Source organism: Schistocerca gregaria, chromosome X (genome assembly GCF_023897955.1).
Source record: "Schistocerca gregaria isolate iqSchGreg1 chromosome X, iqSchGreg1.2, whole genome shotgun sequence".
In the NCBI taxonomy this organism is placed as follows: domain Eukaryota; kingdom Metazoa; phylum Arthropoda; class Insecta; order Orthoptera; family Acrididae; genus Schistocerca; species Schistocerca gregaria.
The window spans coordinates 644,636,270-644,650,114 of NC_064931.1; the positions used below are offsets into that span (position 1 = coordinate 644,636,270).

The window sequence follows — 13,845 nt, forward strand, 5'->3', positions numbered from 1 at the left end:
TTTTGAAGGCACAATGCTACTGCTAGGATCTCAATAAATTAATATTATTTTTTAAAAAAAATCTGGGATTATATAAACATAGTACCGCGAACAGCGTGAAGTGTGGCAAAAGGTTTCCTTCATGTAGTGACAACTGTAAATCAACAGACTCATTTCTACATTTCATTAAGTCTATGTAGAGTCTACTGAATGCAATTGGAGATAAAGCAGTAATACACTTTACAGAATTAATCTCTGAAAATGAGTTAGATCCTTCACTAAATCTCTGTACGAAAGCTGATTAAGTTGAAGAAAGTATCTTCAGTATCACACAAAAGGTATGCTATATTCAGTAGCCAGGTGCAGCAGTCTTTGTAGTTCCAATTAACATAAAGAAAACAAATAAAGAACAACTTACATTCATGTTCTTTAACTTAATAATCTTTTGTAGCTCTGCATCTGTTTATGCACTTTTAAAAGTTTATATAAACTGTAGCTCTGCATCTGTGTACGTACTTTTAAAGTTTACATAAAACAGATGGATAAAGTTCCCTCTTATGATAATCATTCCACTGTATTCAGACACAATATGAGAGAAATTACTGGTACCAACACACTATAAATGCCATAAAGATTTCAGTTTTCACACAATGAACAAAGTGTAGAAGTGCTTACTCTTCCAAATTTCCTCACTGGCATTTTATGAAATTTTTTACTCTGCTTAAAGTAACTGGGTTCTTTTTTAAACCACGTTAATTATGAATCAACATTACTATTTCTAATGTTCTTAAATGACCAGATCCCTTTGAAATACACAATTTCAATTACTCTGATAAGGAAGAAATTCCTACCAACAACTAATATTCAATTGAATTTATCCTGCAAAAGCTGAATTTTAACGTATTCACCCATTTGTTGAAAGAGTTGCTAGCTGTTAACATGAGACTACTACATAATATTACATATTCGTTTTTATAATATCACATACATGTAACTGTGCTATCCAGATGCACACGAAGGGTATTATTTATGATGTTGACTGCCAAGAATTTTGCAGTACTCTATTGCATATTTTATATCAACCATTTATCTTTTGTTAGGTTTCCGGTCTAGCCAAGATCTCTAGCCTCTGAAAAATCTAAATACAATAAAATTATTTGCGTATGTAGCCTAATACCTTGAGAGTCGTGTAAATACGTGAATTTAGTGTCTCAGCCGTGATTATTTTAAAAATCCGTTTAACTGTAGTTAGGTTTATGTAGATTGACTTTCTAGGCGTCTTGCGAAATAAAAACTGCCAAAAATTATCATAAGTATTTTAGAAAGTAGCGTCGAAAGTCGATCTTGAATCAGTAGTCTTCTTTCAAACCAAATGCGCTGCTACATACATAAAAATAACAGAGTGAACTAATGCAACTTTTCAAAAACATTCTGCAGCGGGTACTATTAGTTTTTTGTTGCAAAGCGTTTATGTTTATCGTCGAGAAATGAATACAACGTGAAATCAGAGATATACAGGAACATATCCAAAGATACACCTCCTAGGCATTTTTACATTACTTGGGATTTCATTTATTCAAATAAACCACTCTAATTCCTCAAACAATTCATTCACACAAACTCCTTGCTAATTAAATTACTATTAATCGATACCTGTACCTACGACCGATCGGTATTTCTGTCGACTTTCAGTTATCGATAACATTACAGACCTCGACTGCAATTATTACCCGACGACAGTGCACCGATGTAGCTAGTTGTGTCGTGCAAGCTATGGGGTGGGAGTGAAGTGATGTTTTGCTGAGTGGAAGCGTACGCGTACGATGTGGACGACAACAGTTAATAAAAAATACGGCGTTGGTAAGTCACGGCGCTTTAAAGGAGCTTCAGTTCTAACCGACACGTCTTTCTAAAGTTGAACCCTAGGAATAATTACGTTTTCAGTGTACTGTCACCGAAGCATTGGAGCATCGAAGTGGCGGCATCTGTCACTACATTCAAGTCCCGTTGTTTGTTTTACATAGCTCTGTGTATCATTTGCTCAGAACATATTTATTTGTACTGTTTTGGCTTTGTAACTGTTACGCTTATTAGCTGCCACATTCTTCTATTGCACATGTAATTTATTTTTTAAAAGTTGACGTTTTTGTTGAGCGGTAAAGCATGATAAGTCGTGGCTAAAATTTGTTACAAACAAATCTGAATAATAGTGATTCTCTAAATTTACAAATGTAACTCGTAAAAACAAAATATTTACGTTCAGCCTATTTGGTAATTCTGCCGTTATGTTACGGAATGCTAACAACAGGCGCTTTTATATGTAATGTATACGGAAAGGATGCAATGACATCCCCGTGCAATTAATGTTTCCGCGCTGTCACTTTTTTGTATTTGTATAGAATATACCTTTTATCTCTCCCAGTGCTTTATGTCAGTATGGTTCAATCTTTAGTTATATACTGGACACTTGCCTAAATGACTAGAAAAGAAATGCAAAGTAACCGAACGTGCACGAAATATGACTTGAAATTTATATTGAAGTTGTTTTCCAACACTAATTAACTTATTCCGTTGGCATCAGTAACGCGAGCTGGCTGTAATGTTTGAAAAGCTGTTAATAGTCTGCTACTCAGGATGAAACATATATCGTCATTATGTTACAGGCAGTACTGAAGCACATGCACTTGTGTAGTGAGGGGTCGTATAAGCTATGGTTTAATGTTGATTACTGTATCTTTCCCCAAATTATTTGGACAGTGTGGTGTGAGCAAATTATACTTCGCTAAAGATGGACTAACAGCTGACGAGCCTGCAGACGTGTGATACGAGCGTTAACAGCAATTAACTGCAAAAATGTGAGAAGCAGGTCATGCAAGAACCTCTTTTTCGAAAAAAAATACTGATAAAAAGTGCCTTTGTTATCCGAAGAACTGTAATTTATGAAAGTTAATATTACCATCCCGAGCACTCGTGTACTTTTTATATCTGTAACAGTTATTTTACTGAAAATTGAGAAGTATGAGGTTTGTATTTTGTAGATGCGTGCCACTACCAACCAGTGCGTATGAGTTTACGCTTGTCGAGATGCCTTAGAATAAAATCAATACAGCATTTGCTTTTTCTTTGTGTAGCTTTATTTCACGAAAAATTCATTGTCACACGTATAATTTTATTGAACCTTATACATGTTACAGGGAGTTCAAATATAGCAGCTAGATATTCTACAATGTTTCTAAATATTATATTAGAAATTTTAGAACAAATGGCTGCGTATAGTTTGGATCTTTTCATTCACCACATTTTTTGGACATCGCTTTGGGGACCCCGGCCTTCGGTGCAATATGTTGACGCGTTAATTGCTGCGCCGGCAGCGATGGGGAAAATACATGGGAGCTAGGGAGTCTGAGACTGCGCATCGGCCCGTGATCGGTGCTTCGGAACCCAGCCAGCTGAACGCCGTTCGCAGAACCTGGGACTGCAACGTGTTTCCGTACCCAACGCTGATGATCAAAGGCGGGCAGATTCGAGATTTGCAACCATATCGACCGATCGGCGAATGTACACCCATCCATTGCAGACTTCTGCGCAATGTTTGTAGGATCAATTATATCTTTGAAACGCATGATACACAATACAGAATATTTGTAAATAATAAATTACTTAGATTGTGGGAGTAATATCCCGTCAACCTTGATCGTTGGTACGAGAACTGCTTGAAAGTGTAAGTATTTTTTCGCACTTAACGTGTGAACGGGTGGTCCAGAACTGCTGCCGAACGTCACTGGTCATGTACTTTTGCATTTCCTTACAGTTTTGTAATTGCCGCATGAAGCTAAACTGCGATCCGGCTACATCTGTAAACGTTCAGATTCAGCAGTCACACGACACTAAACAGAATTTGTTGTGCGGTAAGGCAATTTTAAACGAGTCGTTGCTAGCAAGGCACGCTAGTTTAAAGTGTGGGAGGCAGCAGACGATGTGATTCTTTGAGAGAGCCTACGTGGAAGTGGCAAATGTGTTCCAAGAAGATAAACTTCTGGAATGTTATTCATGATTATGCCAGATAAAGTACATCCACAGATTGATCAAGTTACCGGATATAACTGTAATTAAAAAAGGCAGCCACATGGTGTGAATGATCACCTTCATTAAATGTACCATGTGCGGCCTGCTGCTATTATTTGTGATGTGATGAAACTGAACACCATTACTGGGAACTTAGTTCATCATAAAGGGCAGTGATAAGAGACGTTGCCTCAGAACGCGATAATACGCGGAAGATAACAAGAAGATAGACTAGATCGTCCACCGATATCTAAATCCCCCCACAGACTCTGCACGAATTGTCTTTGGTAATGCAACCGGTTGACATGACAATCATCTGCTCGACTGACAAATATAATCTGTCCCTGTTTTTGCGCATTGTTCTGTGATAAAATATTAAAGCAGCCCTACAGAGGTTTTATTTGCTCATCAACCCTTGGACTGTGTAGAGGCAAAGTACTATATCGAAACTTGAGGACTTTGCACATATTCTGAATCAAGTACCCTGAATATACAAGAGGTTGCACGTAACAGTGACACATTTAATTACTTATAAACGATTTTGGGTATCAAAACAAGATTTTCTTCAGCAGACTGAATGCAAGGTGCCGAGTATGTTGCTGCGTTGCTAACTGACGTCAGATTTATATCTACCAAGATATCAAAGCATCTATTATTTCTCGCAAATATAACGGTGTAGACCTACTCAACAGAATTTGATACCTCCTGCACCGTCATCAGAGTAAAGATCGACATAAGCAAACCACAGTTTCAGGCGGAAAAGAATGGAAGAAAAACGGTTGTGGCAGAATTTAGGAACCACTGTGGCATTTATCCGGTAGGAATAAGGCCCAAATTCAGCCCTGCCTTCTACATTTAGATTTCTGTTGTTTTTTCCCCTAAATCCATTATGCTACGCCTATCCTTGTCGCAAGGCAATTTTTTTAAAAACTTTAAAGCTTGAATTAAACTGCATGAAATACAGAATACAAAAAACTACTTACCAACCAAGTTTTTAAATGGTTCAAATGGCTCTGAGCACTGTGGGGCTTAACATCTGTGGTCATCAGTCCCCTAGAACTTAGAACTACTTAAACCTAACTAACCTAAGGACATCACACACATCCATGCCCGAGGTAGGATTCGAACCTACGACCGTAGTGGTCACGCGGTTCCAGACTGAAGCGCTTAGAACCGCACTGCCACACCGGCCGGCTGTCGGGAATGTTTCTTTGAAAAGACCGCAACCGAATTTCTACCACAAGCTTTTTTTTATTATATTTTTAATCCAAGGTTAAGTTCTGTCTCTAAGGACCGTAAACGCTAATCTTCCTTCTCCTTTGGTTACGGTGTTCTACCGAGGGAGTTTGGGCAGTGGTGACACATTGCACTCGTATTATTCTATATACATTGAAGTTTTATGGGAGTGATGATTTAGCCAATTAATGGATAATATCATATCTAACAAAAAGAATACAGAAAGTTGTACTTAGTAATTCAACAAATGTTGGCTGGGGACATTATTCTGACTGGTGAGAAATCACATATAGGGTGCCCCATGGCTCAGTCTCAGGTCAACTATTGTTCCTCATGCATATAAACGATCTGTAGTCCAACATACAACCAACAAGAATGGTACTTTTTGTAAGTTACACTAGTATTGTAATCAATTGAAGCATGTGTACAGAACAGAAGAACGGTTAGACAGTATTCTTAAAAGTATCATTGACTGGTTTTCTGCGAATGGTCTCACCCTCAATTGTAAAAAGGTACAACGCATTTAGTTCTGCACATCTAGGTGAGGAAATAAGAAATAGGGTGGAAACTTCAAAATTACTACGTGATCGTACTGATGAGAATATAAACTGGAAAAAGCAACTTAGTTCAGCCACGGTTGCACTTGGAACCAACCGTTGCAAATCTTGGGGAGAGACAAATCAGTATATTGACATATTCTGCGAATTTTCATTCAGTAATGTCATAAGCAATAATGTTCTGGAGTAAGCCATCTTTAAGAAAGAAAGTCTTCTTTGCTCAAAAGCGTTTTGTAAGAATAACACTGGTGCACACCCACGATACATCTGATTAAAGAGTTGGGCATATTGACTACTGCTTCACAGTATATTTATTACCTCATAAAGTTTGTTGTAAATAATACACTGCAGTTCCAAAAGGACAATGGTGTACATAATTATGATACCAGGAGGAAAAATAGCATTCGTTACTCCACATTAAGGTTGTATTTAGCACGAAAAGGGATGCACAGTGTCGCAGCTAAAATTTTTGATAACTTACTTTATGGTGTAAAATATCTGACAGACAGCGAAGTAAAATTTGAAAACAAACTGATAAAGGTTCTCGTTAACAACTCAGCCTGTTTGTAGAAGAATTTCTGTTGCTGTAACTCACATCTGCATATTAAATAATAAAAAGCCTATAAATGTACCCATATTTACAAATCAGTTTGCGGCGAGAACGTAAAATGATGTGTTCTATGTTTCATCAACACCCTGAAGGTCCACAGATTACAGAATGGCTCCAGATGTGCTTCGGAAACTACTACTGGTCTTCCAGGGAACGATCAAAGGGTAGACAGTTTGAGACATTACTCCCATGGAGAAAAGTCCGCATGGTGCCTGTTGTAATCAATCCCGATGCAATTTCTGTGTTTCATCAACACTCTGAAGGTCCACAGGTTACAGAACGCCTCCAGATGTGCATCGGAAACTACTACTGGTCTTCCAGAAATCGATCAAACCGTAGACAGTTTGAGACATTACTCCAATGGAGAAAAGTCCGCATGCGGCCTCTTGTATTCAATCCCGATGCACTTTCTGTGTTTCATCAACACTCTGAAAGTTCACAGATTACGGAATACCTCCAGATGTGCTTCCCAAACTACTACTGGTCTTCCAGGGAACGATCAAAGCGTAGACAGTCTGAGACATTACTCCCATGGAGAAAAGTCCGCATGGTGCCTGTTGTATTCAATCCCGATGCCATTTCTGTGTTTCATCAACAATCTGAAGGTCCACAGCTTACAGAATGCCTCCAGATGTGCTTCGGTAACTTCAACTGGTCTTCCAGGGAATGATCAAAGCGTAGACAGTTTGAGACATTACTCCAATGGAGAAAAGTCCGCATGGTGCCTGTTGCATTCGATCCCGATGCAATTTCTGTGTTTCATCAACACTCTGAAGGTCCACAGGTTACAGAATGATCATTACGATTTATCGTGCAAATTATCTATGGGACATGAACTTATGTATCTATTCGGGAGCATAGAGCTTCAAATTCTCGTCTGCTCATTTGGAATTAGGTTTGTCGTTATTTCCCTAAATAGTGTAAGGTGTAGGCCGGGGTGGTTCCTCTGAAAAGGTAGTGTCGATTTCCTTTGTCAATCCAAATTCGTACTCAGTCTCTAATGACCTCGTCGTCAGCGGGACGTCAAACCCTGACTATCCTTTCGGTGTACTATTGATGTAATTTAGGTGATCCGTGAAAAATGTACGTCACATTGATAGGAGCGGCGCCTTTTAGCGCACTCCGCCGTGCTACGTCACTCTATAAAAAGCAACTTTTATTCAGCTGCCATTGTAATGCTTCCATGGCTACTAAAATCCGAGAGTGATGTTGAGTGAATGCGAACAAGTATTAGCAGGGAGGGTATCAGCGGGAAAGAATTCACTGCTTCTGCCATGGAAAGCTAGCGTCCTCTCGGCGTCTGTCTAGCTAACGGCGCATGTCGGGACTGTTTGAGAGGAAGCGTTGGTAGATCCGTGCCCACTTCCTTGTTACAGAGACGGCCGCAGCTGTCATCGCCCGCGGTCTACGAACTGCACAGCGCCTTCTTCTGTGCACGCTACTGCGCTCGCTTTCGTTTTGTGTGGATGTTAACGCCAACACATCTGCGTGCTGACAACCAAATGACGAAGGAAGGCTGTGCTGCAGACATTCCACACGCGATCTCTCAAAAGATAACTTGTTCCTTTTCGAGAAGAGGCTAGTAGTATGTGTTTCTTTCACGGTTTTCGTAAGAAAACTGTAATTGAAGAACGTTTTCTGTAACAGAGATGATTCTGTATGTTGGACGTACTAGGAAATATCACAGAACAGACCGTGGATTCTTGGTGAAAACACTCCATCCTCCTTAATTTTTGTTCCTCTGCTGTTCTCCTGTGTTTCATATCCGTTAACCAGTAATGTTCCACTGTTTTAACCTTGGTGCATTTATTTTTCTTCCTGCTTCCATGACTGCCGTTACCGTGCCCAGTTCTTCCTTCGGCCTTACAAGCCTCTTGTTTATTCCACTCCTCTCGCGTAGTTATACATCTAAATCACACGGACCAATCATATTAATGTGACCGCCGCCTATGTTCGACATCAACGTGCAGTAACCACTCACAGACGGCAGCGCTAGCAGTGGAGGGTATACAGAGGGGTACAAAAAATGTATCCACTGTTTAAAAGTCCATAATTTGCAAACAAATTGACGGAGGTGTCTCATTTTGGTGAACGTGTAGCTTAAAGTCCAACTTAAAGACATCACTGAAGGTGTTCGGATGGGTCACCATTAACATCCACACACAAACGATGCCGCCGAACTCCAGCACCAACTACTGACTGCAACGTGTTCAGTTGGATATTTGCACATGAATGTACGATGGATTCTCGAAGTTCACCCAATGTGCGTGGCTTTTGTCGATAAACGTCCTTTAGTGTTCCCCACAGGTAAAAGTCCAGAGGAGAACGTGGTGGATACTCCACAGCACCTCTACGGCCTACCCATCTTCCTCGTAGATTTTCGTCGATATAGGCCCTAACACGATTTTGGTAGTGGGCTGGGGCACCATCTTGTTGAAAGTAAACTCTTCCGTCTCCATACAAGTCTCGGATGGCAGGTAAAATGGATGTCTGAAGCTTCTGAAGGTACACCTCACCGGTAACTGTGCCGTCAAAGTAGAATGGCACAATCAAGCCCCGGTAAGACAACCCACACCACACATTTACTCCTGGCAAATACACGGCTTTGTCTACATGGACGTTCGGATTTTCGGCGGCCCAGTAGATGCAATTGTGGCGATTTACTGTACCATTGAGTTTGAACTGTGCCACATCAGACCACAAAATCGTCTCTGCACTATTCATCGTTGCGCACCATGTTAGTAAACCACTCGCAGTACTCAATTCTACGATCTGGGTCGTCCTCGTTCATTGCATGTAGCAATCGTGGGATGTAGCACTTCCACTTTGATGTCTTCAAAATTTGCCGAACACTTGAGTGACTCACTCCAGTTTCATGGGCACACTGTCTCACAGACTTCTGTGGTGAGCGAGTGAGTTGTTGGACTTGTTACTGTTACAGGTCGTCCAGATCGCTGTTTGTGAACATCTTTAACACAGCCTTCGGTTTCAAATATGTCTCAATGCGACGAATCGTTAAACGTGCCGGCGGCTCTGTTTGATACTCATTTCGCCATTGCCGTGGAACCTCATTAATGTTTTCGTACTTAAAATACCACTTCAAAACTGACTTCCTTTCATCGAATGTAAGCCTTGCGCCAGCCATGTTTACTCGAGTAACTAGGTGCAACTATGAACAACACACCGACTATCTGGCGACTGTCATCTGACAAAACAAAACAACGCAATATAACGCCTGTGTGGCGATTGCCGGAACTACAAACTATTACACTACCAAAGATGAGACGACTCCGTCAGTTAGTTTGCCAGTTATGGACATTTAAACAGTGGATACATTTTTTTGGACCCCTCTGTATAAAGCGTGTCGGGGGAACGCGGAATGTGGAAACGAAGCGATTTATCTGACGCCCAAAGGGACACGATTACTGGCTTTCTGGACAAGGCTGGAAGCATGTCTGAAACAGCTAAGTTCGTAAACTGTGGTCAAAGTATACCGTGCACGGGAAAACGTCGCTGTCCAAACCTGGCACCGAAGTAACTGTGGTGCACCACGGGCCGTAGACAACGGGGATGAATGTCGGTTGCGGTAATGTGTACGGGTGAACAGATATGAAACTTTTGAACGAGTGATTGCTCAAATGAAACTAGGGGCTACCAACAGTGTCCCTCAGCGAACGTTGCTGTGTATGGGTCTCCGCAGGAGGCACCTAGTTTATACAACCATACTGTCTGCCGTTCACCGGAAACGAAGGCTGGAATTTGCACGTCAGCATCGCGACTGGACGTCCACTGAGTGGCGACAGATCGTCTTTTCAGGTGAATCGCGTTTTATTCTCCATCGGACAGACGGCCGTTTGGTTGTACGGCGTGGAACGTCTGGAAGAAAACACCCTGTGTTATGACCTGTTCTGGGAAATGTTTCGTGGCATTCTCTGAGTGATCTCGTCATTCTGGAAGGCACAATGGATGAACGCAAGTATGCATCTATCCATGGGGACCATACTCATACCAACATGCAGGCACGATGGTATCTACTAACAGGACAATGCAAAGTGACACACAGTTCGCAGTGTACGCACGTGGTTCCAAGAGCACTGGGATGAGTTGACCGAATTCTCTTGAACACCAAGCTCCCCGGATTAAAACCCAACCGAGAATCTGTGGAACCACCTCTATCGGGCTGTTCGCGCCACTGATCCTCAAGCCAAATATCTAGCGCAGCAGGCCACGACACTTCATTCGGCATATATCCCTGTCGATACCTGCCATAACCCAAGTGACTTCTTGCACGTCCCGCAGGGCACGCGCTGCAAAAAGGCTGATATTCAGGCTTTTGACAGGTTGTCGTATTAATGTGTCTAGACAGTGTATGTCTAACCTGAGTACACTACTGGCCATTAAAATTGCTATACCACGAAGATGACGTGCAACAGACCCGAAATTTAACCGACTGGTAGAAGATGCTGTGATATGCAAATGATTAGCTTTTCAGATTATTCACACAAGTTTGGCGCCGGTGGCGACACCTACAACGTGCTCACATGAGGAAAGTTTCCAACCGATTTCTCATATACAAACAGAAGTTGACCGGCGTTGCCTGGTGAAACGTTATTATGATGCCTCGTGTAAGGAGGAGAAATGCGTACCATCACGTTTCCGACTTTGATAAAGGTCGGATTGTAGCCTATCGCGATTGCGGTTTATCGTATCGCGACATTGCTGCTCGCGTTGGTCGAGCTCCAATGACTGTTAGCAGAATATGGAATCGGTGGGTTCAGGAGGGTAATACGGAACGCCGTGCTGCATCCCAACGGCCTCGTATCACTAGCAGTCGAGATGACAGGCATCTAATCCGCACGGCTGTAACGGATCGTGCAGCCACGTCTCGATCCCTGAGTCAGCAGATGGGGACGTTTGCAAGACAACAACCATCTGCACGAACAGTTCGACGACGTTTGCAGCAGCACGGACTATGAGCTCGGAGACCATTGCTGCGGTTACCCTTGACGCTGCATCACAGACAGGAGCGTCTGCGATGGTGTACTCAACAACGAACCTGGATGCACGAATGGCAAAACGTCATTTTTTAGGTGAATCCAGGTTCTGTTTACAGCATCAAGATGGTCGCATCCCTGTTTGTCGACATCGCGGTGAACGCACATTGGAAGTGTGTATTCGTCATCGCCATACTGGCGTATCACCCGGCGTGATGGTATGGGGTGCCATTGGTGACACCTCTTGTTCGCATTGACGGCACTTTGAACAGTTGACGTTACATTTCAGATGTGTTACGACCCGTGGCTCTACCCTTCATTCGATCCCTGCGAAACCCTACATTTCAGCAGGATAATGCACGACCGCATGTTGCAGGTCCTGTACGGGCCTTTCTGGATACAGAAAATGTTCGACTGCTGCCCTGGCCAGCACATTCTCCAGATCTCTCACCAACTGAAAACGTCTGCTCAATGGTGGCCGAGCAACTGGCTCATCACAATACGCCAGTCACTACTCTCGATGAACTGTGGTATCGTGTTGAAGCTGCATGGGCAGCTGTACCTGTACACGCCATCCAAGCTCTGTTTGACTCAATACTCAGGCGTATCAGGGCCGTTATTACGGCCAGAAGTGGTTGTTCTGGGTACTGATTTCTCAGGATCTATGCACCCAAACTGAGTGAAAATGTAATCACATGTCAGTTCTAGTATAATGTGTTAGTCCAATGAATACCCGTTTATCATCTGCATTTCTCCTTGGTGTGGCAATTTTAATGGCCAATAGTGTAATTATAAAACGCGTTCGTACGCACGCGGACGATCGTTTTCCGCCATGTTCACTAGCTGGTGACAGATTTTTATTATCATTGAGGAGTGTGAAACGTTTGTTTTCTGTAATCGCTTTCGTTAGTAAAGGAATTCAGTTTGATTGCAGTCAGATCGTGGATGCCGCCGTGTGAACCTTGAGCACATCCATTCGAAAAGAACCACAGCCGCCTGTGAGGTGACGTGGGCAACAACGTGTTGATGATACGGACCGCCGTCCGCAGACATCGTTTATACCATAGGATAGACGGCCCACAGTGCAATTCCATGGTGGGCAAAAACTGTTGAGCGACCAAATCATTCATGTCGCCGCGTAATTTGCCGCTTCTAATCGTACAGACTCAGAAGATTCCTGAAAAAGATCCGAACAGAGATATCGAAATGTCGAATTAGTAGAACAGGAAAACGACGCTACCTAATTATCCTAGCGATTTTATGACAACCGTCACGAAAGCCGACAGATTTATACAGATGAGTATATATATTCTTTGCCTATCCAGATTTTATGTGTTGTATCAGCTTAACAACGCCCAGAGTCTTCCTGAGTTGAATGAAATTACTGGCAGTGGAGGGCTTGGCTGTACATGTAGGATGTTTACCTTGAGGCAACGTCCGGCGCCGGTAGCTGAGTGGTCAGCGCGACAGAATGTCAATCCTAAGGGCCCGAGTACGATTTCAGGCTGGGCCGGAGATTTTCTCCGCTCAGGGAATGGGTGTTGTGTTATCCTATAATCATCATCGTTTCATCCCCATCGACGTGAAAGTCGCAGAAGTGGCGTCAGACTTGTACCCGGCGAACGGTCTACCTGATGGATGGCCCTAGTCACACGACATTCACATTTTTTACCTTGAGGCAACCAGATATTTCGAAAACGACGCATCGTACGAAAAAGATGTTCCAGGTGTAAAGTAAATGACATGTGTGCTGCAACTGGCCACATCCTAACTAACTATCGCGCGTGAGCGGGGTCAACTTCGTATTTCCTAAATGGAACTCTCTATATTTATTACATGTTCGGATTCTACGCAAAAAAACGCGTATGATTTACTGAGACCATTGTTTCACACTCGTGGTAGATGGTGCCGTAAACAACAAATATCAAGTGTGCCTGTTTTTGCAATGAAGAACCGATGCATTGGATTTTACATTTAATTTACGATGTAAATGTAAACCTTTGTGTTCTAACGGTTGATACTGATGTTCAGACGTTACTTGAGTATTGAAAATGTGACTGTACAGTACAAATAATATGGCTAGTCACTGACATTTCTGGTAAATAAGTTACTTGCGTGCTTACGTAGTTTTCTGTTCCCTACGGGGTTAATTATGGTCCGTCCCCAGAACACTGGAATGCTTGATTTCGGCGGCCGCTCTCGAACGCCGCCATGTGGGTTAGTGATTGCGGTGTGTGTTTCCATCCAACCGCCGTTAACTCTCGCTGGCCGCTAAGTGGCTGCCAACGGAATACAGTCACCACATTTGCAATAAGGTAAAATGTCCATGTATACTCACGGAAATCAAGCACCGCAATAGTGAGAGGCAAGGCGACTCATCAAAATGACGCACCGCAGTGGTGGG

At 42.5% G+C, this 13,845-nt stretch overlaps 1 protein-coding gene across 4 annotated transcripts in view; it reads left to right on the top strand.

The window, feature by feature from the left end:
* The first annotated feature begins 1,715 nt into the window (after positions 1 to 1,715).
* Positions 1,716 to 13,845, top strand: part of LOC126299499 (dedicator of cytokinesis protein 3) — a 951,484-nt gene continuing 939,354 nt past the window's right edge. For 3 of the 4 annotated variants that reach the window (XM_049991445.1, XM_049991444.1, XM_049991446.1), the window contains exon 1: positions 1,728 to 1,839. In XM_049991445.1, the coding sequence (XP_049847402.1) occupies positions 1,803 to 1,839 (37 nt within the window). In that variant the 5' untranslated portion in view covers positions 1,728 to 1,802. Of the gene's footprint in view, positions 1,840 to 13,845 lie in introns of all 4 variants that reach the window. The other variant, XM_049991443.1, reaches the window with a different exon arrangement.